Source organism: Phascolarctos cinereus, unplaced genomic scaffold (genome assembly GCF_003287225.1).
Source record: "Phascolarctos cinereus isolate Bilbo 61053 unplaced genomic scaffold, phaCin_HiC Scaffold_8;HRSCAF=390, whole genome shotgun sequence".
Classification (NCBI taxonomy): Eukaryota; Metazoa; Chordata; class Mammalia; order Diprotodontia; family Phascolarctidae; genus Phascolarctos; species Phascolarctos cinereus.
The window spans coordinates 28,384,589-28,411,204 of NW_027556291.1; the positions used below are offsets into that span (position 1 = coordinate 28,384,589).

The 26,616-nt window shown below is 44.8% G+C and overlaps 1 protein-coding gene across 1 annotated transcript in view; it reads left to right on the top strand.

The window, feature by feature from the left end:
- Positions 1–3,546: 3,546 nt before the first annotated feature.
- GABRE (gamma-aminobutyric acid type A receptor subunit epsilon) overlaps positions 3,547–26,616 on the top strand; it is a 65,624-nt gene continuing 42,554 nt past the window's right edge. The window contains exons 1-3 of the mRNA XM_078147799.1: positions 3,547–3,665; positions 8,812–8,960; positions 9,575–9,642. Of these exons, the coding sequence (XP_078003925.1) occupies positions 3,610–3,665; positions 8,812–8,960; positions 9,575–9,642 (273 nt within the window). The 5' untranslated portion in view covers positions 3,547–3,609. The remainder of the gene's footprint in view (positions 3,666–8,811; positions 8,961–9,574; positions 9,643–26,616) is intronic.

A 26,616-nucleotide genomic window follows, 5' to 3' on the forward strand; every position in this document is an offset into this window, starting at 1 on the left:
ATTTATTATGAATGCCTAGGAAAGAGTAGTTTGACTATGGCGTGAAAGATGGACTGGGAGGGGGGAGAGTGGAATTATAAAAATCTACAGGGAAGTTATTGCAATAATCTAGGCAGGTATAAATGAAGGCCTTAACTAGAATGGGGACAGAAGGAAGAGAGAAGAGGGAATGGCTACAAGAGATGGGGGCGGGGGGCTGAAATGGATAAGACAGTACTGATTGACTGTTCAAGGGGAGAGAGGAAGAAGGCCAAAGTTCCAAGCACTGGAGGGTGAGCAGTAGGACCACACAGAAAGAGGAAAGGTGGAAGGGATGATCAGGCTGGAGGGGAAAAATAGATAGTGAGCTCAGCTTGGGATGTCTTGAGGGCATCAAGTTTCAGATGTCCTGCAGGAAGTGGTGCCTAGATGCATGCCTAGGCCTCTGATGCCCACCTGAGAATAGAACCACTGGGAAACCTTGGTGGGCCTGTCCCTGTTGTTAGTGGGTTGAATTCCCAGAATCCTCCCTTTAGTTCTCATCATCTGCACTTGTGTTTGCTAGACAAATATCTGCCTCGTTTGCTGCCTGCTTACAAACAGATCTAGGTTCTTTGCCAAGATGTTAACAAGTGTTTAGCACAGTCTTTAGACAAGATAATTATTAGGATAAGGTTAGGGGCTGGACCTGAGATTTCACTGGGATAGGGAACTCCCAGGAGAGAGGAAACTTCCTCTTCCAATGCAATTGGGCCCTTTCTCTGTAGTTTAGTCATACAGAGTTGACTAGAGCACTAAAAGATTAAGTGACTTGCCCAGGGTCTCACACACACACACACACACACACACACACACAGAGCCAGTGTAAACTGCCTGCCCACAGCAGGTCAGAAATAGGAGCTGGGCACAATAATCTCCTATTCTGCAGTGAAACCATTTTTTATGTCTAAGCTTCCAAACTCTGATTAAACTAATTTGCAGGCCAGGTTTAGGGATTTATAATAGAGACAGAAAGGTGATACAGTGGATGGGGCACTGGGCCTAGAGCCAGGAAGACCTGGGTTCAAATCTGGCCTTAGATACTTAATAGCTGTGTGACTCTGGGCAAGTCACCTAACCATGGGGGGGGGGGAGCACGCTATAAATGTGGATAATTACAGCACTTGTCGCTCAGAGATATTGGGAGGATCAAATGAGATATTTATAAATCACTCAGCACAGTGCCTTCCCCTTCCCTTATTCCAAAGGCCACAGGGAGCCATGAAAGATTTGTGAGTGAGGATGGGATTTCATAGTCAGATCAGTATCCCTACACCTGGTCACCTCTTTGCTTAGTGCTTACGATTGCTTTTTTTTTTTTATCAGTGTTAACATTAAATTTTGACATGCATTGGCCAGATGACTGTCACCATCCTTCAGTTTACATTGACCCATAATTCACATTTCTCAGTTCCAGGAAGCACGTCAAAGAGGGTCTTGGGACATAACTACCTCAACACAGGAGCCTTGGTACCGTGGGAAGTAGCGCTTTCTGCTGTGCAGACAGATCTTCCTCATGGGGCCATGAGCAAGGTGCCCCCACCCCTGTGAAACAAGGGTGTTGGATTCAGGAGTAGGGAATTTGTGGCCTTCTAGGTCCTTGGGTCCTGCCTTTTGATGGAGTCCAAGTTTGACAGAACAAATCCTTTTATGAAGAGGATTTGTTCTGGGAAGTTTGGATTCAGTCAAAGGGCCGCACTAGAGGACCTATAGGGCCTCAAGGACACAGGTTCCCCACCCCTGGATTAGATCAAGGATTCCTAAGCTATTGTGTACCCCTTTTTCGCTCTGTCCCTCTGGCAGTTTGCTGAAGCCTATGGACTCCTGCTCAAAATCCTGTTTTTAAATGAGGAAATTAAACGCATGAGATTACTAAGGGAAACAATTATATTGAAATCTAATTACCAAAATACGTATTTTTTAAAAACCCTAGTTTATGAAGCCCAGGTTAAGATCTCCTACCCTAGAGGATTTCACAGGTCTCTTCCAACTCCCAATCTCTGAACCTGTCTGATTTCAGGCGTAGGCGGCTATCAGTGTAGACACACGCTTGATGGCACGCGCACACACACACACACACACACACACACACACACACACACACACACACACAACACACACCCCAAGCCCCATCATGAGTGCAGGGAGAGATGTGAAACATAGTCACGCTAAGGAGGTGAGCCTGGTGTGGGCCCAGATGTTCTCAGCACCCAGTCCGAGCACAGGCACCAAGGCTGGTCCCTCCCAGCCCCCTGTTTCCTTGGGCTCTCTGACCCTGACGCAGCCTAAGGACGGTTCAGTTCACCCTGCAATGCCAAGCAGTATTACTGGGAGCAGGAGGGATGGAGCCCTTCACACGCGTTCAGAAATTTTCCCCGGCTTAGTGTGGACACGTATATCCTCTCGGTGGGAGAATGGGGGGTGGGTGTCGACACATCTCTGTCCATTAGTGGTGACTTTAACCCTTTAGCAAATGCCTCTGAGGGAAAAGGGGGGGACCCCGGGGCTATTTAACTCCTTTATCGTCTCAGAAATGCAAAGACTTCCAAAAAACTACTGGAAAAAAGGAGGGACTTAGGACCCTGGGAAGAAGCCTTGTAGCATCACTTTCTCCCTCTCCCGTGTGAGTGTGTGTGAGTGTATGCGCGCGCGCTCGCGTGCCAGTGTGTGTGTGTGTGTGTGTGTGTGTGTGTGTGTGTGTGTGTGTGTGTGTGTGTTACCCTGCTCCTTTTCTGCCAAGGAGTAGGTTAAGAAATGCCCAACTTTTGTTTTTGTCTCTAGATAGATGTCAAAGGGGGGCTGGCCAGGGCTCGGGAGGGAGGAGGGAGGACTTGCGAGTGTGGGGAGGAGCGCAGGCAGAAACAAGCGCTGAGGGGCAGGCAGAAGGGAGGAGGGACACGCGCCTGGACCGGGCACTGCCTCAGCAACCGGTGGGGCTGCTGGTGGGAGCAGCTCTGTCTGCCCGCACCTGTGTGCGTTGGGGGCCGCAGGGACCCAACTGCTGCTTGCCAGTGCGGAGAGCACACAGAGGGAGGATCAGACACCCGGGCCTCGGGCTGGGGGCTTTCCTGCCAGGAGAAACTTGGCCACTGGTGAGTGCTGCCACCCCGCGCCCCTCCCGACCCCGGCTCCAGCCCCGGCCCGGGGGTGGGGGGTGGGAGCAGCGCCTAGGGAAGAAGAGGGCTGCGGAACGGCGTGGGAGCCCTTGCCCAGCTCAGAGTCTCCCAGTGGCTATGTTCCCTTCTGAAGTTGGAGTCGCCTTTTGGGGGCTGCTGCCCTTTGGGGAAAAGGCCACTTCCTTAGGCTTTCTGCCTCCTCCTTCCCTTAACTCAGTGGGCTCCCTCCCTATCTCCAACCTGACTCCCACTCCCCCCCTCCCCCCAGCCGCAGCTCCCTTGGACGCTAGTGATTTCCATTGGGTGAAGGAGACGGGGGGAGGGAAGGAGGCGGGAAGGAGGAGGAGGAGGAGAGGGGAGGGGAGAGGAGGTGGGGGGAGAGTTGGGATCCTTTCAAAACCCAAACCTCACGCTGAGCCTCTCTCTCTCTGTGGACATTCTGCCTCAGAGACAGGGTCTGCCTCTGGTCTCTAAGATGTCTGGCAAACTTCTCCTGATATACCTGGCCATCTACCCGGCCCTCCAAATCAGGTGAGAGGATTGACTTTCACATTCAGACCCCAGCATCCCATCTCATCCCACCCCATCCTACCCCTTTCATCAAGGAGAGAAATTGATAAAAACTAATCATTCTCTCCTGTCACCCCCTCTACTCCCATCTCCCCTATTCTGACCCTGTTTGTCTGTCCCGAGTCCTTCTCCATTTCTCATAACACCCTAGTCCTGGGAGAGCCCTTAAAAATAATTTTACCTCTCATTTTTACCAGTGGGGAAACTGAGTCCAGCCTCCCAGTTGATGGCTTCCTTGTTTTCCTAATGAAGGGTCTGCCTGATGCCTTGGTGGGGGATTAAGGATGGGGGGCGAAAACGTCCTCTCAAGTCAGGGAGAGCAACGACAGGGAAGCCCTGTGAAGCCCAATCCGGCTGGCCCCAAGTGGCCTGCCCCTCTTGGCCTCCCCAGCTTAAGGCAGGGGATTCGGATAACGGGAGAGCTGGGGAAACAGGGGAGAGTTGTCCTGGGGCCAAGCGGGGGGGACTCCAGAGGTCCAGTCTCCCAGCTACCAAGAAGTCCGAAGCTGAGTTGGGGAGGGAATGAGAAAGGAGGAAGGGGAATAGCTTCCAAACAGTGCGGTAATGTCACTGGGCGACAGCTCCTTCTCTGTGGCCGCGTTGCTTTTTTTCCTGCCTGCGTGGCGGGGGGCCTCACCAGCCCGCCGCCCAGCCCCGTGCCCGGCCGTGCCTGCCCCCATACCCACCAGCGCGCCTATGCCCCAGGTTTCGCTCATCTCTCCCTCCCATCCCATCCCAACCCATCCTCATAGAGACTTTCTCCCAAGCCTCTGGCTGGGAGGGCAGGCGGGGAGGGGGCGGGAATGTGCATCCTTTCTGCTTCCTCCAGCCACAAACGGCGGCGCCTAGAATTCATTTCCACATTCTCCAAGTGGGTGCAGTGGCGGAGCTGCCTTCGGATTGTTAGTCTCCCCTCGGTTCTTCCCCTGGCCCTCTGAGTTTGCAGGGGGAGCACAGATTGACCCTGCCGGCCTTTGCCTTGCTCCCTCCCTTTAAAAAGGGAGGCTTTGGATGCATGTGCCCAGCCAAACTCCCCACCAGACGAGCCTTAGTCTTGTCTCCTCCTGTGTGCCCATTTAGTTGTTCAAAGCACCAATCTCTCTGGCTGGGACCCGCAAACTGCTTAGGTACAACCCGCACACCACCCCCCACACCCACAATGTTGGGTGAAGGACAGGCTGGGGGGATGTGGGTCACCAGGTCTCGGCACCTCCTCTGGTTCACCTGAGTGTCTCTGAGGGAGAGTGGACTAGGAGGTTTTGCCTGCCCTGGGCTCACCTGCCCTCCCACAGGGAGAGGCCTGTAGCTAGCTGGACCCCAAGTTCAGTAGTGGGGGAGTAAGACTTTACTAAGACGTCTATCATGGGACTTTAAGATCCTGAAAGGGAGGCTAGGGTGCTCCCTGCTCTGCCAGAGGTACCTGGCTGGCCATCGGCCTGTTGCTCTCTAGCCTCTCTCCCTCCCACTTCCCCAGTAGGGCCCCCTTGCCTCTCCCCCCTCCCCTTGACGTTCTTAGGGTGGGGTTGGCAGGTGCAGATGCCAGCTCTGTACTGAGGCCAGCCTTTGCTGTCAACAGCTCCTAGAGTCCAGAGCACACGGATTTTCAAGTTTTTTACTATTCCTAGCCCTGCTAGTGAGCTTAATGGCTGGATCGGGAAAGAACATGTTGTCAGCAGATCATTACCCTCAGGGCTCCAGGGAAGTGGGATTTTACTGGCTGGAGCTAATTGGCAGAATAAGGCAACTTAATGCCCATCAAATCCCATTACCAATGCAGGCAAAGACTGGGACAGGGACGGGACTGGGATAGGGATGGGAAGGCTAGGGGCTCCTCTGGGTGTGACTGTTGCACCAGGCTAGGCTGTGGCCTGGCATCCTGAGCTGGATGGGTCTGGAGCTCAAGAGGGCCCTCCAGAGGCTGGGCAGGTTGCTGTTCCAGGGCATAGGCTGCCCGCTAAGAATCTTCCTGAGCTCTGGGCTTGCAAACCCCCTCCCTCCCCTGTCCTTGTCCCACCCTCTGCAGTGCCTTTGCTCTGATTGATTTTTATCCTGTCTGGCCCTGGGCTAGGACTGTTTGCTCCTCTAAGGCCCTGATCACCATCATTTTAGACAGCTCTGGAATGGCAGGCTTCAAAACCCTGGGGAGACCCTTCCAGGTAGGGTGTGGAGAGTGGGAAGGACTTTACCTTCCTTATTGCCGGTGCCATCTCTAGTTTGACACTCTAGCAATGGTCCAGCCATCCGTTAGTCCACCAATGGAGCAGATCAAGCGTTGCCAAAGAGCTTCAGAGCTTTGCTGCCCAAGCTGTTGTGGATAACCCTGGCCCTGGGCACCCACCTGCTCCTGCACTCACCCTCTTCCTAGGAGGGAGACGTTTACACTTGGCCTTCCTGCTGGGGTATCTGAGTGGGTCCCCACATATATACTCACCCTTCTGGGCCAGTGATTTGAACTGGAAGGCTTCCTCTTGGCCATCCCATGAATTCTGGCTGATAGCCATTTGGTGAGGGAGTGAGACCCTATTTTCTCCTAGAACATGCTGTACCACCAGTGGTGCCCTCCAAGGTGGCAAAGGAGAAGCCCGGGGATAGAGCAAAGCCTGGTTTGAGATCTGGTTCTGCACACCTTAGGTATTCTCATACATCTGATCTCAAAACACCCTAGGCCAATTTAGATTGGCATCTCTACCCTACTTCCTTCCCCCTGCCAGGGATGAGGAAACAGGTACTTTGAGCTCCACTCAGTTTTCCATCCCTGAAATAGGTTCGGTTTGCACAGTGGTTACCCCCAGCAGCTGCTAATTTCCTCCTGCCAGTCTAGGCCCACAGTGCTGTTATCTGCCACCAAATGAGTAGACCTACACCAGTGACTGATAGCTCCAAGATAATGTACACGAGCTGGCTAATTACTGCTTTTTACTAATAAAAGAACAGGACGGCTGAGAGAGCAGATCCCTCCAAAGAGATGAGTGACATATACTTCAAAAGAGCCATAATTTATCAGTGAGGGCACCCTTCTAGCAATGTAGATCCAAAGTCTTGCAATGCCTTGGGAGATGGTGCTTGTGAGTGGCTCTGACCCCAACCCTTTATCCCCTGGTAACTGACCTGCTACTGAGCCACCCTCACATTTCACCAGGCTGCTGGGTAAGTTTTTCGAGGCCTTCATTGTGATGGATTAGCCTTCCTTTACCCAGGCTTACTTCCAAGCCATGATGACGTATTGGAGAAGGCCTTTAGTATCATAAAGGTGAAGATTTCAAATAAAAAACTGAAAATTTAAGAATTGTCTGCTCTTTCTATATGAGGTTCTCCACAGCAGCTGTTCCAACCCTCTTCATCTTCCATCAAGCCCCCTAGGCTCCCTCTCAACAAGGGGCCTCTTCTTCTTTGCTGATAGACTAGAGCAGTGGTCTCCAAAATAGGGCTATCCTACCAGGGGTTGTGGTATGACCCCAAGGCATATATAGTTAATCAATCATGGGATGGGAAGATGGGTCACAACCCCACTCTCCTGTGAAAGCCAACCACACCTACCCTCATCCCTGAACACTTCTCCCCTCCTCCCCCTCCTTTTGCTATTAAAGTTCCCACCCTGCCCGGCTCCTGAGCTGGACATTGGCCCCTCGGGATAGTTATAATCGAATCTTTACCCAGGTGCCCACTATACCAGCTGTGAAGGTACCATGAGAAAATCCTTCCCCCAGCATCCCCACCCTCTCTTCCCAGATCACATTGCTGCCACAGGCACCCCATGGGGGCTCTGGGTCATTGACCCACAGTGAGTAAGAGCCCCCTCTTTTCATTTTGGGTAGGACAGAGTGAGTTATACAATATGAGCAGGCATGTACAGGGTGTGATCTGCAAAGATTTCTCTATGTCCCCTGCCCCCATCCCTCTTCCAGACTCATCATCTCTATCCTGGACTATTGCTGCAGCCTCTTAATGAGACTCCCAATCTCTCTCACTCTCTTCTAATCCATCTCCACACAGCTGCTAAAATAATCTCCCTACAATCCAAGTCTGACCACTGTCACTCTCCTGCTAAAAGACCTTCTATAGCTCCCTCTTGCTTCTAGGATAATATATAATGTTCTTAGTTTGACAAACTGGTTTCAGTACTATATACGTTTCGTTTCCAGGTTTCTTTCCCATTATAGTCTATGCTCCAGGCAAACTGCTGCCTTGGGAACTTGCCATTCCGTACCTTGCCTTTGTTCCATTATGTATGGAGGGCTCTCCCTTCCCACCTCTGCCACTTAGAAACCCTGGCTGGTGACAAGGCTTTCTACAAGTGCCAGTTCCTGTGGGAAGATTGCTGTGGTTTACTTTATATGCTAAATTCCCCCTTGAGGGTAGGGAATAATATCTAGCCAGTTCCTTGAACGTAGTAGGCATCTACTGAATGCTTTTTGGATCTTATCAATTATCAACGAACTAAATTTTGTTTTACTCTGACTCTTCCTAGAGGCCTGAGAAGGTTGTGCTCACCTGGGGCTGCTGCCTGAATATCTGCCTTTGCCTTGTTCCTTTTTCTCCTGACTCCCTTTGCGGGCTTCCAAAGCCCTTAGAGGTGGTCCTTTAGCTAGCTTCCTAGTCTTGTCAGAGGGAGGCATGGCCTTGGCCTCCCAATGAGGCCCAGTGAATCTCCAAGGTGTCTGCTCTTTCAGCAGCTGGAGCAGAGTCAATAATGCCAAAGCCTAGCTGGTCTTGGTCCCTGGTCTGGTGTAGTGGAAAGTGTGAGAGAACCTCATGGTTCAAACTGTAGAAGACAGCCAAGAAAAGTAAGGTGCTGTATGTCTAGGATCACCTTCTGGTCATTTGGGTTTTTTTTTTAAATTTTGCAAAGTAGGCTAATGCTTGCTCTTGCTGCTATAGCAACGGCTACCAGTGAGGGCCCTAACTTTGAAAGCCACTTACTAGTGTGAAAGTTATTTTGCATACAATTGCTAGAAGATACCTTTGGAGAGCAGGGAGGGTGATCGTGGACTTAAACTGAGAGATTTGGGGATAAAGAAAGGCAGATCTTTATGGGGAAGAGGATTTGAGAGAGAGAGAGAAATCTTAGGGAGCAGCCCTTGTCTCACCCTGTGTTTCTTGACCCTAGCACTGACAGTGCGGAGGAATACGACTATGATTACCTTGGTGTCAACAAGACCTGGGTCTTGACTCCCAGGGCGCAAGAGACTGATGCCACCCAGATCTTGAATACTCTTCTGAGGGACTATGACAGCAAGCTGAGGCCTGACATTGGAAGTAAGTATCAGAGAAGAACCTGTCCTTTTTCCTTAGACCAGAGTGGAGGGAAGGAGTGGGGAGAGAAAGAGAAACTTCCCAAATGGCTGTGGGACTGGATTAGAGCAGCCCTGGAGAGTGAAAGATAGAACCGGGCCTGAGTGGTGGGGACTTAGCACTAGCAGGCAGAAGTCACCAAGCAGCAGACTGGGACCTAAGGTAGATCTTCTAGACCAAAAGGACAGGTTCAAATCCAGGCCAAGCACCACCTTCTACATGAAGCCCATCATGATTTCCATCCTCACCCCCACCTGCTGCCCCCAGCTGCTGGTGCCTACCCTTCCCAAATCCCTCCCCATTCATCTTGCATTTGCTGTATAGTCACAAATGGACTTTTCTATTACAATGCAAGTTGCTTGAGAGCAGAGAGGTTGCTTTGTTTTTTGCTTTTGTATTCACAGTGTCTTACACATAGTAGGTGCTTACATTCAAGCCAGTATGTTTTACAACTTGAATATTTGATGGACCAGTATGGTGATTGAAGCACACTTATGTGGTCTTCCTTCCCCACCATCTCCCTTTCTGACTGTGACATTGCTGGCCTTTTACCTTCTCTTGTCTTGCTTCCCCTGCAGTCAAACCTACCAACATCGATGTTGATATCTACGTGAACAGCATTGGGCCCGTTTCTGTCATCCAGATGGTGAGTACCAAAGGCGCCAGCTGGGGACTCCCTGGCCCGCTGAAGCCCTGTTTGTAGAGCTCCCAAGCTTGGGAACAAGCTTTGGGACTACTTTTGTTCTGCTCTTTGTATCTAGAACCATACCAGAAGTTTACTGGGGTGTGTGTGTGAATTTTAGCTGGCTTCCACCACATAACAATACCACAAAAAGCAAAGCTAGTGATTGTCAGTAGCCACCCCATAAATAAATTTAAGGGTCTTTTCCAAGAGTGTGCTGGTAAATGTTTAACAACCAGCAGTCCAAAACTCCCCAAAGTGTACTCTAAGAAACACTTTTATGTTTATTCTGAATTATTAACATTTTCTCCATCACTTTCTTAGTGGTCAGAAATCAAGAAAACAAATAAATCAAGTCTTAATTTGTAACATTTGCCGATTCTGAGGTGTTAATATTCACACTGAAAATTTAACAGTTGGCTCTTGGGAACCTATGGGAGCTGGTTCCAGAACACTACTACTCCATTTGTATTGCCCATCTCAAAAACCAGAGCAAAATCTATTTAGACCCTCCACTTAAAACAATTCAATTCAATTCAATTCAGCACCTAATTATACCAATTACAGGGTGAAGTACCTGAGATACAAAGAGAAGACCAGATGTAGCTCCCAATGAGTCTTCTTCTGAAATCAACCTGGAAATTATACCTCTGTTTACATGGAGAAATTCTCTTAGTTTCTTCGGATTTTTCTTTCTTATATTTTATTTTATTTTTATTGTTATTTTATGTTTTTGCATCACCAGCATTTCTGAATATATTCCTCTCCCTCTCCTACCCAGTGAGCCATCCCTTATAACAAAGAAAATGGGAAAAATCCGTTCAGTGAAACTAATCAACATAGTAGCAACACCTAACAGCATATGCAATGTTGGATATCCTCAGTCCTCTACCTGGGCAAAGAAAGGTGGGAGGGAGGTATATATTCTCTTTTCAATCTAAGGCCAAGCGTGGTCATTGTAATTACACAACATTCGATTCCTGGATTTTATTGTTTTTTTTCTGTTTTGTTTAGTTTACATTGTTGTAGTCATTGTGTATATTGTTTTCCTGGTTCTTACTTCACTTGCATTATTTCTTATGTCTTCCCATGCTTCTCTGAATTTTTCATTTTTCGTCGTTTCTTATGACATGATGATATTCCATTACATTCATGTACCACAACTGGCTTAGCTATTCCTATTTAATGGGTACTTATGTTCTTTCTAGTTCTTTGCTACCATAAAAAGGGCTGACATGAACATTTTGGTATATAGGGGATCTTTGTTTTGGTCTTTGACCTCCCTGGTGTATATACTCAGCAGTGGAATCTCTGGACCAAAGGGTACGGACATTTTTGTCACTTTCTAGGATGGTTGGACTAATTTGCAGCTCTCCCAATGTTGTATTGGTGTGCTTGTCTTTTCATAGTCCCTCTAAGATTGGTTAATCTTTTCTTTTGTCATCTTTGCCCATTTACTTGATGTTAGGTGAAACCTCTGAGTTGTTCTGATTTGCATTTTTATTGTAATTAGTGATTTGGAGCCATCTTTCATGTGATTGTTTAGAGTTAACAATTATTTTGAGAAATATTTGTTTGTATCCTTTGACCACTTTTGCATTGGGGAATGGTTTTTTGGCATATGTGTATTTACGCATTTGATTTTACATGTATATGATTATATATAAACTAGTATGTATATATAATTATATATCTGTTAAGTGGTTTTATATCCTGGCTACCAAACCTTTATCAGAAAATTCAATGCAAAGAATTGCTCCCCAGTCACCAACTTTCCTTCTTGTACTAGCTGCCGTGGTTTTATTTGTATTAGAACATTTCAATGTCAAATCATTAAAATTATCTATTTTATTTTGGCCATGACTTCTATCCTTTGTTTGGTTAAGAATGCTTTCTCTAGCCGTGGCTTTGAGATGTACTTGCTCTCTTCAATTTTTCTTTTTTTTAACGATGTCAAGTCAACAAGCATTTATTAAGCACTTATTTTGTTCCAGGCACTGTACTAGGCACTGGGGATACAAAGAAAGGCAATTAATATTCAGGTTGTACATTCATTTTGAGCTCATTGTGGCATAATTTGAGCTCATTGTGGTAAGATGCTGGTCTAAACCTAATTTTTGCCAAATTGCTTTCCAGTTTTCCCAGCAGGTTTTGTCAAATGGAGAGTGTTTTTTCAAGTAATTTATGTTTGGGGGGTTATTGAACAGTGAGTTATTGATTTTGATTGTTTCTAGTTCTTCCTTATGTAGTCCATTCTATTGATTTGCTTTTCTATTTTTAACTATAACAAAATAGTTTTGATTATTATTGCTTTATAGTATAATTTAAGGTCCCCTTTTATTCCTACTTTTTGCCATTATTTCTTGTGAGATTCTAGAATATATGTTCCTCCTGATGAATTTTGCTATTATTTTGTCTAGTTTCATAAAATATCCTCCTCTGCAGTTTGATTGGTATGACATTAAACCTATAAGTCAATTTATTACACTGGCACAGCCCAACCATGAGCAATTGTTATACTTTCAATTATTCAAGTTATTATTTAAATCATGTTGCCTAATTATATTTATACCCATCTTAAATGTATCTTGGTAGACTGACTTTTTGGTAGATTGATATTTTATGCTTTTTGTAACTATTTGAATGAGACTTCCCTTTTTATTATCCTTTCTTATATTTTAAGAATATATACTCACTCCTTGCACTGTAAGTCTTACAAAGTCCTTTCACCAAAAGCAAAGCCATTCTGACCTGATCAGTCATGAGGCTGTTAGTAAGGGGAGAAAAGAAGGGCCTTGGAAAGAGAGATCATGGAACATATTAGAGCTACAAAGGCCCTTAGAAGTTATCTAGTAACAGACACTTATCTGACAAGCAAAGAAAATGAGACCCAGAAAGGTTAGGGGATTTGCCTAGTGTCACTCAGGTAGTAAATGGCAGAGCCAGGATTTGAACCCAGATCCTCAGACTTCCAATCGCTCACTCTTTCCACAGGGGGCCAAGGCCAGCCAGGCTTTGGGGTTATTGACTATGCACAAGAATTTATTCTAGGAACTCCTTGAGATTAATAGTTCCTCTCAGCTAGATGGTTCAGTGGATAGAGTGTCAGGCCTAGAGTCAGCAAGACTTGAGTTCAAATCCACTCTCAGACACTTACTAGCTGTGTGACCTAGGGCAAGTCACTTAGCCTGTTGACCTCAGTTTCCTCATCTGTAAAATGGGGATCATAATAGCACCTACCTCCCAGAGTTGTTGTGAGGATCAAAATGACATTAATAATTGTAAGAGCAATTAGCACAGTTCCTGGTGCATGGTAAGCACTATATAAATGTTAGCTATTATTATTATTATTATTATTATTATTATTATTATTATTATTATTATTATTATTATTATTATTATTGGAAGGACCCTTAGAGATGATCAATCCAAACCTCTCATTTTAAGCAGAACAAAACAGAAACCCCGAGAAGGGAAAGGACTTGATTTAGGGCATTAGTAGTAGAACCAGGAACTACAATCCAAATCTCCTGGCTCCCAGGACTAGGCACCCTCCCTTAAGCTGGGGCCAGGGGGCAGGAGTGAATGTTAAAGAGAGAGGCACCTGGGCTACGCCAGAGCCACACAAGGCTGGAGTAAGGAGCAGGACAGGAACCTGGTATTCTGTAGGGCCTTCCATTGCCATTTTTCCATACTAATAATGTCATGTGCTGATAATTTTTCAGGGCCTAGTGCTCACGATACAGCGTCAGAGCTAGAAGGGACCTTAGAGACTGAATCCAGTCCCCCCCCCCATTTTACATGAGCTGTTGTTTGTCCACATTTCTTCTATCTTGTATCTTCTATCTTATTCTATCCTTCTATCTTACTCTATTCTTCTGTCTTCTATCCTATTCTATCCTTGTGTAACTGATGTTTTGAACCCAAGTGTAGAATTTTACATTTGTCCATATTACATTTCATCTTCTTAGATTAAGAGAAGAGGCTTGCCTGCAATCACACAGTGGGTTCATGGCCAAGCCAGTAGCAGGTCCCAGAGCTGCTGACTCAGAGTTCAGGGCTCTTTCCACCACCCAACAGGTATGGTGACTGCTGTACTCAGCCCAGTCAAAGGGAAGAAGTGCCTTCTGAGTTTCTAGGGGGACATTTTCCGATTCTGTACTTAAGAGGTCCATTTAACTCCTCTAATATCTTAAGACTTTTGAGATATGTCAAATGCAGTAAAAAGAATGATAGGCATGGAGTCAGAGGACCTGAGTTTGCAGAGGGGCTCACTAGCTGAGTGCACTTAGCGTGAATCACAGACTCTTTCCGGACCTCAGTTTCCTCATTTGTCAAATGAAGAGGTTCGACTAGATGTCTTCAAAGGTCTAATCTAGCTCTAAACCAATGATCCTATCAATCAATTAATAAACATTTATTTAATAATAATAAATAATATTATAAATAAATAAAATAATACTAAACATAATAATGTGCCAGGCACCTTGCTAAGCACTGGGGATACAAAAAGAGGCAAAAGACAATCCTTACCCTCAAAGAGCTTACTATCCAATGGGGGAGATAACATGCAAACATGTGTAAAGCAATCTATCCTATGACCCCTGCCACCAACCATTTTGTATGCTGCCCTGCTCTCTAGGCCCCCTGGGGAGAAGTAAATAGTTCTAGACATAGTACTTCTTTCTCTATCCCCTCTTAGGCTGAGATTCTGGCCCAACTTGGGGGATGGGTGTGAGAGGAAGCAAATGTTGAGGAGAGAGGGACCTGGGCTAGGCTAGGGCCACACAAGGCTAGGGTAAGGAGCATGGCAGGAACTTGGTATTCTATAGGCCCTCCCATTGCACTCCCTATCCAGTGAACATCAAGGCAGAGGGGACAATAAGGAAATAAGCATTTGTATAGCACCTACTATGTGTCAGGCACTTTGCTAAGTGTCTAGTAAGTGTCTGGAGCCAGATTTGAACTTGAGTCTTTCTGACTCTAGGCCCAGCACTCTATTCACTCTGCCTCCTAAGTGCCTCTTGGACAGGTAGGGGATATGGGGAGCAGGCATCATGGGGTGATGGGACTGCACGTCCTCTAAATCTTGGGGGACACACAAGATATATCCTTATGTGTATGTATGTGGAGAGGATGAGTCTTAAGAAACACTAAGAATCCGGAAGGGGAATGACTCAAAGGCCTATTTTCCTGCCCTCTCATGTTATTTGACAGTGGTTCTACTCATGTATCATATCTGGGGCTACCACAGTGCCTAGCACAGGGTGTTGCCTATAGCAAGCGTTTAGCAAATATTTGTTGGATGGGTAGATGTGTGGATGATTTATTAAAAGGCATGTTTTATGAACACAAAGAAGGAAAAGTGGTGATTACATAAAGTCAACATGGCGGCTTCGTCAAGAGGAGGTCCTGTCAGACTAACCTCATTTCTTTTTTTGATAAAGTGACTAGATTGGGATCAGGAGAATGGCATAGACGTAATACGCCTCAATTTCAGCATGGCATTTGATGAAGTCTCCTGTGATATCCTTGTAGACAAGAGGGAGAAAACATATGATAATATAGAATTTAAAGCTGGATGACCTTAATGAACATCTGGTCAAACTACTACTGTGTTTTACAGATGAGGCTCAGAGGTGAAATAATTTGCTGAAGGTTATACAGGTATTAAGTAGCAGAGTTAGAATTCAAGCTAAGGTCCTCTGATGTCAGATACAATGCTTTTTCTGCTATACTGCTATACTGGCTGATGGTGTAGTTAGGTGTTTGCAGAACCCACTGGACAGCTGGAACTAAAAAGCAGTGATCAGTCTTAACCTGGAGGGACATCTTCCTGTGGCCCTGTACTGCTAACCATTTTTAGTCAATGATTTGGATGAAGGCATAAGTGACACCCTTATCACATTCTCAGATGATGGGAAGCTGGGATGGATTGTTAATGCATTGAACAGCAAGACTGTACCCAAATAGATCTTGACTGGCTAGAACGATGGGCCAGGTCTAATAAGATGAAATTTGATAGGCATAAATGTAAAATCCTATATGGGCTCAAAGCATTAATTTCACAAGTGTAGGATGGAATAGATGTGAATAGATAGTAATTTATATTGAGAAGCAGAATGGCACAGTGGTAAAAAATATTGGATATGGATTTAGAAGACTTGGATTCAAATCACAGCTCTGCCACTTACCACCTTTGGGACCCTGGGCAATTTTCTTCAAGTCTCTGGACTTAGTTACCTTATCTGTAAAATGAGACGATTTGAACCGGATGACCTCTATGGTCCCTTCCAACACTAAGTCTGGGATCCTACCAAGATGCCCCCTTGCCACCCTCCCCCAGTCACATATATCCAGAAACAGGCCCACCTCAAGCTTCCATGTAGTTGCTGAATTAGCGTGTTCCATGGTGGCGGGGAGGGATGAGATGGGGATAGGTATTTTATAATACTAACTAACACTTATTACTATGTGCCTCCTGTGTGCTACACACCATATTCAACACTTTGCAATTATTATCTCATCTGATCCTCACAGCAACCCTGGGAGGTAGGTGCCACTGTAATTAATGCATATCCAAATGACCAGATGTTTTACAGATGGTAAGGATGAAAAGGCAGCCCCAAACCCAAATACAGATTTAGGCTGTAGCAAAAGATACAGTGTCAGAATGAGGATGGTTATAATCCCCTTGTCCTCTACCCTAAGCTGACCACATCTAGAGAATTATGTCTAGTTCTGGGAGCCATGCTTTAGGAAAGAAATGGACAAGTTGGAGCATGTCCAGATAAGAACGTCAGAATTACTCGGGCTGGAAACCATATCACAAGATGATAAGTTAAAGGAATTGGGGATGTTCAGCCTGGAAAAGATGAGATTGGGTGGTGGGGGGTGGGGAAACAGCAGGGAAGGACATGTTTGCTGTCTTCCAGGATTCTAGGGGCTATTGTCATGTGATGTTGGCAGAGTAGACGGAACCAGAATTGGATAGAAGCTTCAGGGAGGCAGATTTCAGCTTCACATAAGGAAGAACATCTTTAATTGAGCTCTATGAAAGCCAAATGAGCTGCCCTGGAAAGTAGTGAGTTCCCCATCACTGAAGGTCTTCAAGCAAAGGCTAGCTGACCATCTCTGAGGTTCTGTGGTAAGGATTGTTTTGCAGATATGGATTGGTCTAGATCAGAGGCGCCAAACTCACAGTCTGGGACGATACTTTGCCTACTAGGCCTGCAGAACTCCTGTGGCGGAAACCAGATTAAAATGTAATTGGGAAATGTTTAACAAAATAAATCAAAATGCAACACAACATAGATAATGCTCATTTATGGTTTTCCAAGTCAATATGCAATCCCCAGGGATATGTTTCTATTTGAGCATGATCCCACAGTTCTAGATGGCCTCGGAGGTCCCTCTGGTGTTCTCCAGTTCTGTGACTGAATGAATTGATGACCTTTTCATTCCCCATGCTCCTTGGAGATTAGGACATGCTAGTCTCCCCAGTATGTATTCACTATTATTGTCACCTGGCTGGAGAGAGTCTCCAAGCCTGGGTTAGTACAAAGGTAGAGTGGGGGAAAATTTTGTGTTCATCTATAGATTCCTGCCTCTGGCATTTTGATATGGTTGGCAATTATTTGATGACATCATAGACATTTAGAACTAGAAGGTTACTCAGAGATGATCTGGCCCAACTCTCTCCTTTTATAAAGGAGTGGCTTGAGGCCCAGAGAAAGGAAGGGGATTTAGACTCAAGATCATGCTGCTGGTTAGTGAGCGAGCTGGCTATCCTAACCCCATCCATAACAGGAGTGCTGAGGGCAGGGGAGTGCTTAAGTGAGGTGCTGGTCCCTTCAAACTGGAGAGGCTGTGGTCACTTGGTTATGCCAACCCTGCTATCTCTACCCCTCCTGACTTGGAAGAGCCCCACCAGCTTCCCAGCAAAGCATACTGGCTGGCGTGAACACCACCCAATCATAGGCTTTCAGATACAGGAATTAGGGCCAGAGAGCCATACAGACAGCTCTCCGGCTGGACCTTCAGGTGATAAATCATGCCAAGATGGGAAACTCATTTCGCTCCCTTTAAAAAATGAAAAGAAGATGTGATTTAAAATCTCCTTCTTAGGAGCTAGGAACTGGATCCCTATCATCCATCATCCAAATTGAACTATATTAGTTAAGAGCTGTTTGAAGGGAGGCGAGCTGCAAATGCGGGTTGTTACACAAAACCAGAACAATTGCTGCCTGAGTGGCTCATTTTTTCCATACTTGCCCTGTTAATTGTGTGTTGTCCTTTGGGTTGTTTTCCGGAGTAACGTAGAGCTCCTCCAGATACAACTCCAAAGTTGAGATCCCTCTCCAGAAACCATCTCTCTTGCCAGATTCATGGAGGCAAGCCAGTTGAGCTGAGGGAGCAAAATAACCCCCCCAAAATCCAGCCATTTCTGCCAGTAGACCTAATGGGCCTGTCAGCTTCTCTCTCATGTTGAGGCTTCCTGCAGGCGTCAGGTAGAAGCAGGGAGAACCCAGGCCTCTGAACCTTTATATTGTGGTTGCAAAGCGGAGTGTGTCAACAAGAGGGAGAACAAGAGAGCTGGGGGAGATTTCTGTAGAGTTTCTAGTTAGCTAGGGAATGCATGTGCATTCCTGTTCCTCTGTGTTATGTGCCTGTGCTGTGCTGTAAGTTGACTGAGGTCTTGGGCACCAGATTCACCAAAGGATTAGGCCATGAGATAAGACTGTATCATAGGCCCAGAGCTAGATTCATCCTTAGTAGTACCTTCTGAGTCCTTCCCTTGTGTTAAAGGTCTTGGCAGCCAGACAGCTCAAGTTAATGCTATCCCCCTTCCTTAGGCTAACTTCCATTTAGCAAGAAGTAACGTGATAACCACTTCAGCCCATCTCACCTACAGGAACCTCTTTCTCAAGGTCATGTCCAGTTGGCTTTAGAGGGACACTCAGATACTCTGCTCCTTTCAGCCCTGTTCATCCCACTAGTTTGATCATAGAATGCCGCTTTGGGATAGATGCCTATTCTCAATATCTTCTGGGACAGCAAATGTTAGGAATACATAAGAATGGCTCCTTTTCCCCCCCAGAAAGCCTTAAGGTTCAAAGGGACTTTAAGCTGTCATCTAGGGCCATCCTCTTGCCTCCAGGTAGGAATAATCCTTAACTACCCCCAGAAAAAAAAAGAAAGACAGTGACACCATGGGAAAGCAAAGTGGAAAAGGCATCAGAAAACCTCTGACACTTTTTATCCATGTAAATATGGTCAAGTCCATGTACTTCTCTGAGTCTCATTTCCTCATCTATGAAATGGGGCCAATGACACTTGTACTAACTACTTGACAGGGTTGTTAAGAGAAAAATACCTTGTAGTTCCTGACCTCGAGTCAGGAAGACCCGAATTCAAATTTGCCCTTAGACACTTCCAAGCTGTGTGACCCTGGGCAAGTCATTGAATCTTGTCTGCCTTAATCCTCTCATCTCTAAAATGAGGATGATAATAGCATCTATTTCCAATGGTTGTTGTGAAGATAATATGAGAGAATGTTTGTAATGTTCTTTGCAAACCTTAAAAAGTGCTATAGAAATACTAGATAATATTGTTGTTTCATTGCAGAGTGCCATAAGAATATGAGCTAGAATTAACTCTTCTCTTTATGAAGACTCCCAGAGAGGGAGATTCTATCTTCTCTATCAGTTCTCTTGGGACTAGGGAGGGGGGCAAGTATTTTGCTCTCCCATGGGTGTTTTTCTGTAATCTCTAAGATGCTCTGAAGTGACTACTCATCCTAAAGCTGCCATAGGTCATTGGGTCCCAGTGGCAGGATCCTCTTGGGCCCTTCTGCTCTAGAAAGGCAGTGAGGCTGCAGAATCCCCAAGTGAGGCAGCCTTAGGGAGGAATCTTTCCAGACAGTCTCATGTTCAGATGCCTTTCACTAGATTTCACTGGAAATGCCTCTGATATAGTTGCATCATGTTTAATCAAGGGCTTGTGTGCCATTTTAAATGAGGTACCTGCATCTGGGACTTATATCTCAGTGAGTCAGCAAGGTGATGCCAGAAGAGGAAGCTTTGAAATATGCAGACTTTTGTTCAGTTGGGCACAGGTAGAAACTGTCTTGGCACAGACCTCAGAAAGGGAGCTGCTACCCCAATGAAGGATGCAGAAGAGTTGAGCTGTGAGAACAGAAGACAGCAGCTGCTGCCAGTAGCCATAACTAGGGCACCAGTATCTTCCTTTTTCAGGCTGCCTAGAGGCTGCACAGCAAATCAGCCCAAGCCTCTGGGTTGGGGTATCATAGACATACTCTGGTTTTAAGCCGATTGGATAACAAATTTGTTCTGTAAAATTTGGGTTTAGTCAAAAGGCCACACTTAAGGATTTAGAAGGCCCTAAATTCCCCACCCCTGGCCTAGAGGCTGCACAGCAAATCAGCCCAAGCCTCTGGGTTGGGGTATCATAGACATACTTTGGTTTTAAGCCGATTGGATAACAAATTTGTTCTGTAAAATTTGGGTTCAGTCAAAAGGCCACACTTAAGGATTTAGAAGGCCGTAAGTTTCCCACCCCTGGCCTAGAGGCTGCACAGCAAATCAGCCCAAGCCTCTGGGTTGGGGTATCATAGACATACTTTGGTTTTTGAGCTGATTGGGTTGCTTTAGAGGAAGTGAAGATAAGACTCAGCTGTCTTGGCACAGGGCAGAGTAGAATACACCAAAGGGCCAGACCCAGATGGCCACCAATAGTTCAGTCTTTGGGAGTCTGACTCTATTCTCAGCTTTGTCTGTGGGGGAGGGGGCACAGGACCATAAAAGTGGCAGTAGGCTCAAGAGGCTGGTTCTCTGTCATTACTATGTATGCCTAACAGGGGCCACTGAGAACATTCCTCAGGGGCATTTTGTCAGGCCTTTCTTTGTCCCTCCAGTGCTCAGTACCCGGGTGCTTAATAAATGATTGCTTACTTGAATTCATTTTTCTTTCTTTTTTTAAAATAGTATTTTTTTTCCAATTACATGTAAAGAGAATTTTTAATGTTTTGGCTTTCTTTTACAAAATTTTGAGTTCCACATTTTCTCCCTCCTTCCCAAACTCTACCCCCTCCCTAAGACAGTAAGCAATCTGATATAGGTTATATATGTGAATTCACTTTTCTAGAGCAGCCTTTCCATTAGTTTCAAATCCATCTAATGGTACTATCATGTAGCTTTCACTTCTCCATCTTTTCTACAAGATAACAGAAGGTGCTTTATCAAATGTTTTGACATCAAGGACCTTTAATCAGAAGGAGCCAAAGCACATCATGTTGAGAAATCCTATCTTATTTTCCTGGATTGGAATAGGTACCATCAAGTAAAAGGAGGGACGTTGTGAACCCCCATAAATGCCTACAGAAATAGGGAAATAAACAGAAAGTTACAGAGGTCCAGAGAGAACAAAAATCTAGCCCGGAGGCAACCCCAAAACTCTATTTTCCGGGCCCAGGAAGGCAGGATCTGAACTCCACACCGGGGTTTACTTTTGAAAAGCCCAAATTTGTTTTTTTTTTCCTTTTCACCAGCACAGCTCACCTATTTATGAATCCTAACATTTGAATGAAGGGATGTCCCCAGGGACCTATCCTCCCCTGATGATTTTGGCCACAAGTTATTAGCAAGTAGGATTTGCCAGGGGGTCTCTGACTGATGGTAGGAGTGTGGTGTGTTAAAAAGAGTACTGAATTTGGAGGCAGAAAAACTTAGGCTCAAATCCTGATCTGCTACTTCCTACCTGTGGGACCCTCAACAAGTGGTTTCACCGTTCTGGGCCTCAGTTTCCTCATCTGTAAAATTAAGCAAGTGGGAAGTAAATAATTTTTAAGATCCCATACAAGTTTTTAATCTATAACCCCATGTTTTTTATGCCTTTCACCAAGTACTGAATTCCCCAGTTGATTTTCAGGGGTTGACCCCTTAGAGCCAGAAACTTAATCATTAGTTGTCCAGCCCACGAGAAACAATCCTCCCCTCCACAGCTATACCAGTTTGGGTTTTAGTGATCTGTTTTAAACAGCAACATGTGAGTATGTCTAAAACAATCAGTATTTCCTTAGCAAGCAATTATCATCCTAGGAATTGCTGACAGTCCCGGCATGTCCAGTCGTGATAAGTCTGTAATGCTGCATCTAGCTGCACTAATTATTGTAGGGTGTACTCATTAAGCCAGTTCTTTAAAACAGAATTCCCAGGATTTCAGCTGCTTCCAAATAGACGTACATTCAGGGTCCCCTTGTCGAACCCATGGGGGAAAAATCGATCCATTCATTATCAGTTGATGTGTAATTAACTTACAATTGTTATCTTGTTAAATAGAAATTAAATCCTTGTTTGAAACACTTTATAATTTAGAATCTAAACACAGCACGAATGTAGAAAATGCCCTGCTAGTTGCCTTAATAGTTCAAATAACTAGGGAAAAAGGTTTTTGGTTTCCAAGTTGGAGCTGACAGCAGTAGTTCAGTTCTGCCAGGCCCCTTCAGGAGTCCCCTGATCCTGCAGGGAGAGCTCCTATAGTAAGGAGGGGCAGAGGCCAATGGGCTCCTTTTGTCTGTTTCTACTAGCTATTACAGTCCCAGGGTCCCACCTACTAGCACCGGAGGAGGCTTTCTACAGCTCCATTCCTCTCCTCAATCTTTCTCTCCTGCCCACATCAATTTGTCTGCTTAATTCACCACTGAATTATCTCTGAGTGAGAGGCAGCCAAGTTTCCTCCCCTTTCAGGACTCTTCTGGCCACATAGGGAGTGGATGTTAGCATGGTGCTTTTGTTGTGCTCAGATTAGCTCTGGGATTTTGCAGAGGACAATGGGATTTGGCTTCTAAAAGGGATGTTGGTACACATGTGGGTGGGTTGACATTTGCATCCAAATAAAATTTTTCATTATATATTATTATATATATGTTTAACTTCTTAGACCTGCTATAAATTCACATGTAAATAGTTCTCTAAGATTTGCAACGTTCTTTCCTCACAGAAACTCTGAATTAAACAATGCAAGTATTATTAACCCCATAATACACATAGCAAACTAATAATAATAATAGGTTGTAGTTATATAGAATTTTTAAAATTTTTATTGTCTTTTTTTTTTACTATGACATCAATTTACAAACAGGTCCCTTTCCTCTCCCTTACCTAGCAGTCCTTCCCTTATAAGAAAGATTTTTTAAAAGTACAGAAAAACCTATTGCTAGGTCCACAGCATCTGACAGCATCTGCAACTTTTGATATGCATACCCCACCCCTACCCCTTCATCTGTCCTCAAGGCCAAGATGAAGTATTCAGTATCATTTTAATGTTCTTTCAGTTAACATTGTCAATGTATTGTATGTTGTTTTCTTGGTTCTACTTCATTCTGCATTAGTTATTATAAGTCTTCCTATGTTTCTCTGCATTATTTATATTTGTCATTTCTTATGGTACCACAATTTGTTTAGTCATTCTCCAATCTGTGGGCATTTGCTGCATTTCCCATTATTTGTTCACACACAGTTGCTATGATTAATGTGGTGTAAATAGAATCATTCTTTCTGTTTCTTGCCTCCTTGGGGTATATTCCTAGCATTGGGATATCTGGGTAAAAGGCTATGGACGTTTCAGTCATTTCCTTAACATAATTTGAAATTGCTTTCCAGAATGATTGGACCGATCCACAGTTCCATCAACAATATATTGTTTTGCCTCTCTCTCTCTAACCCTTCCAACACTGGCTCTACCTCTCTTTTGTAATATTTGTTGATTTGCTAGGTGTCCAATGAAACATCAAGATTGTTTTGATTTGTATTTCTCCTATTAGTGATTTGGAATAATTTTTCATATGGCTGTCAAAGGTTTGCAAGTCTTTTGCTAACTGTTTATTCATATCCTCTGACCATTTATCCATTGAAGGAGTGGCTCTTGGGCTTATATATTTATGTTAATTCCTTAATTATCTTACATATCAGACTTTTAGCAGACATCGTTGATGTATAGATTTGCCTTAATCAAAAGCTGCATTGCTTTTGTTTGTGTAAAAGTGTTACAATGTCTAGTAGTAGGAATTGTCTAACTCATTTTTTAATCATCTTCTCTATCTTTTGTTTGTTTGGGAATTCTCCCCCTAGCCATAGTTATGAAAGAAAGGCACCTCCACCCATTTGTCTTAGTTTTTGAAAAAAATGATGTGGCTATATTAATATAACATAACATAATATAATATACATGTGCTGTGTACACTTGGGACAATATGGTGTATAATGTATAGGGTATATGATGCAGATCAGAACCTATTTTTTGCCCAACTGCTTTCTAATTTTCCCAAATTGTTCACATCAGATAGGAAATCCTTACCCAAGAAGTTGATTTGCCTAGGGTTGTAGAACCACAGGGTTCCATACAATTTGATTGTTTCTGATTCTTGCTTATCTAGTCTGTTCCACTCAAAGCAGCTCCGTGGTTTTACTGGGACTGGAGTCAGGTGAGGATCAAATAAATTAACAGATACAACGCACTTTGCAAACCTTAGCTATAGAAATGTTATTTGTATTCTCTATGTTACTATTATTTGGCCAGGATTAACAGTTTTTAGCATTACCACTTTATAATTTTTATAGTTTGTGGTCTAAAAGTGCTATTCGCCCTTCATTCCTACTGTTTTTCTCATTCTTTCCTTTGAAATTCTAGCCTTTTTTTCCCCTTTGGATGAATTTGGATATTCTTTTGTCAAGCTTTATGAATGTAGAACTTCTTAAAAAGCTTTCAATTCACTTATAATTCATCCTTAAAATAATCCTGTGAAATAGGTGCTATTATTATCATCCACATTTTACAGGGGAGGAAGTTGAGGCTCATAAAAAGGGTAAGGGACTTTCCCAGATGCCTGAGGCCTCATCTCAATTCAGATCTTGCTTATTCCAAGTTCAGCCCTCCATCTACTACAACAAAAGGTCATGGATTAGTAAGTATGAGAGTCTGGGCTGGAACTCAGATCTTCTTGACTCTCAGACTTTAGGGACCTAATTGGACTCACAAGGAAACCTGGGTTCTAGTTCAGTCTCTGTCACAGTTGGCCTTGGATAAGTCAGCTTTTCCACTCTGGGCCTACATGGCTTAGGGGGTGAGGTGGGGAAGAGTCTAGCTCCTCTCAAAGGGCCAGCCTAGCCTCTGACAGTCTTGGAGTCAGGTTTTAGGGGTTTAGGCATTTACTCCTCAAATTGCTTCCTGGGCTTAGGGCACCTGCTGTTTGTTTTATCTTTCCTTGTTATTGGTGGAATAAATCATCCCTTTCTCCTACTTCCTCCAGTTAAGCTTTCTTGTCAAGATCTTTATAGGCCATTTATGGGGGTAGGATGCATCCCTATAATCTAAGGTTTGTCTATGCATGCATGCATGCACACATTCAGAGAACAGCTGCCCTAGGTAAAAAAAAAAATCCCCTTGTAAAATGAAAGCTAAAGAAACCAGGAATTTATCTTGTGGCTACAAGTACTTCACTTCACACTCTAGTTCTGGAGAACTGAAGGTCTGAGGTTAATTAACATCTGTGCTCCCCAATCAAAAGCTGAAAGGGAAACCTTGGTGCATTCAATCATGGGGGTGGTTTTTAATTATTTGGAATTGGGTGGGGTTTTTCCTCATCGCTGCTGGAATGAGGCCATGACAAGAGGGAAGCAACCTGGCTCATGTTCCATAAGTGTCTGACATGGGCCTGGGGACCAGGGCAACCTGGGGAAGGGGGTCAAGGCAATGCCAAACAAGTGATGCCAAGCAAGTGCCACTTAGACATATCTATGTAAATGGTGTGTCCCAGCCCATGGGGGATTGTACCTTTCCTTTCAGGGATGATTGAGGGCTGAATTAATTTGGGGTCTGGATGTCAGAGGCTTCCACTTGCAGTGAAAATGGAATCTCATGGTCCACAGAGCCCTAGGCAATAAGTAGAATTTACTTTGGATGTACAGAGGCCCTGACTATTCAGCTCCTATGCTGTTCCCCCACTTTGCCACTTATTTGATGTGTGACCTTGGACAAGTCACTTCTATATCACATCTAGGATCATAGGTGCTTACATATTTCAAGTTATATAGGACCTTAGAGGATATCCAGTCCATCCTCTCATTTCTCCCTCTGTAGGCCTCAGTTTCCTCATCAGACTTAAACTTTTGAATTCAGAAAACCAGAGTTCAAGTCCTGGCCCACTACTTACGGACTTTGGACAAGTCATTTTCTATCTCTGTGCCTAGATTTTATTACCTAGAAAACGAAAGAGCAGGGCTCCATGAGCTCTGTCTGTCTTGATGATTCTTTATGTGATTAGAGGGTTGGATTCGATGATCTCTCAGCTCCTTGCCCACTCTAAAGCCTGAGGATCCTATAAGCAAGGGTCTCCCCTCTATGACAGGTCTATACCCTTAGATATTGATGAAATCAGCCCCTATGGTATTCTTCTCCATGGTAAGAAGGCAGAAAGGAGAGCCTCGCCCCTTATCCCATTACGGAGTGGCCCGTCCTTCTGTCTGGAGACAACACTGTCATGAATCTTCTGAAGTCACCGGGGAGAAACAGCTGGGTAGCCCTTGTTCTACATTGTGTAATTCTCTGGACGTTAGCTCCCTGATTTGTCTCCCTATCTCCAGTCCTTCCCTTCTCTAGTCCTTCCCTTCTCCAGTCCATCCTCCACATAGCTGCCAAGTTGATATTCCTAAGGCATATTCTGACCATGCCACTTCCACGTTCAAAAGTCTTCAGTGGCTCCCTACTGTCTCTAGAACAAAATAGAAAGTGCTTATTTGACATTCAAGTCCTTCACAATCTGGCTCCCGCCTATTCTTCCAGGCTTCCAAACAAACCAGCCAACTTGCTGTTCTTTGTATGTACCATTTGCTGCCCTACCTTGGCACCTTGGCACCTTGG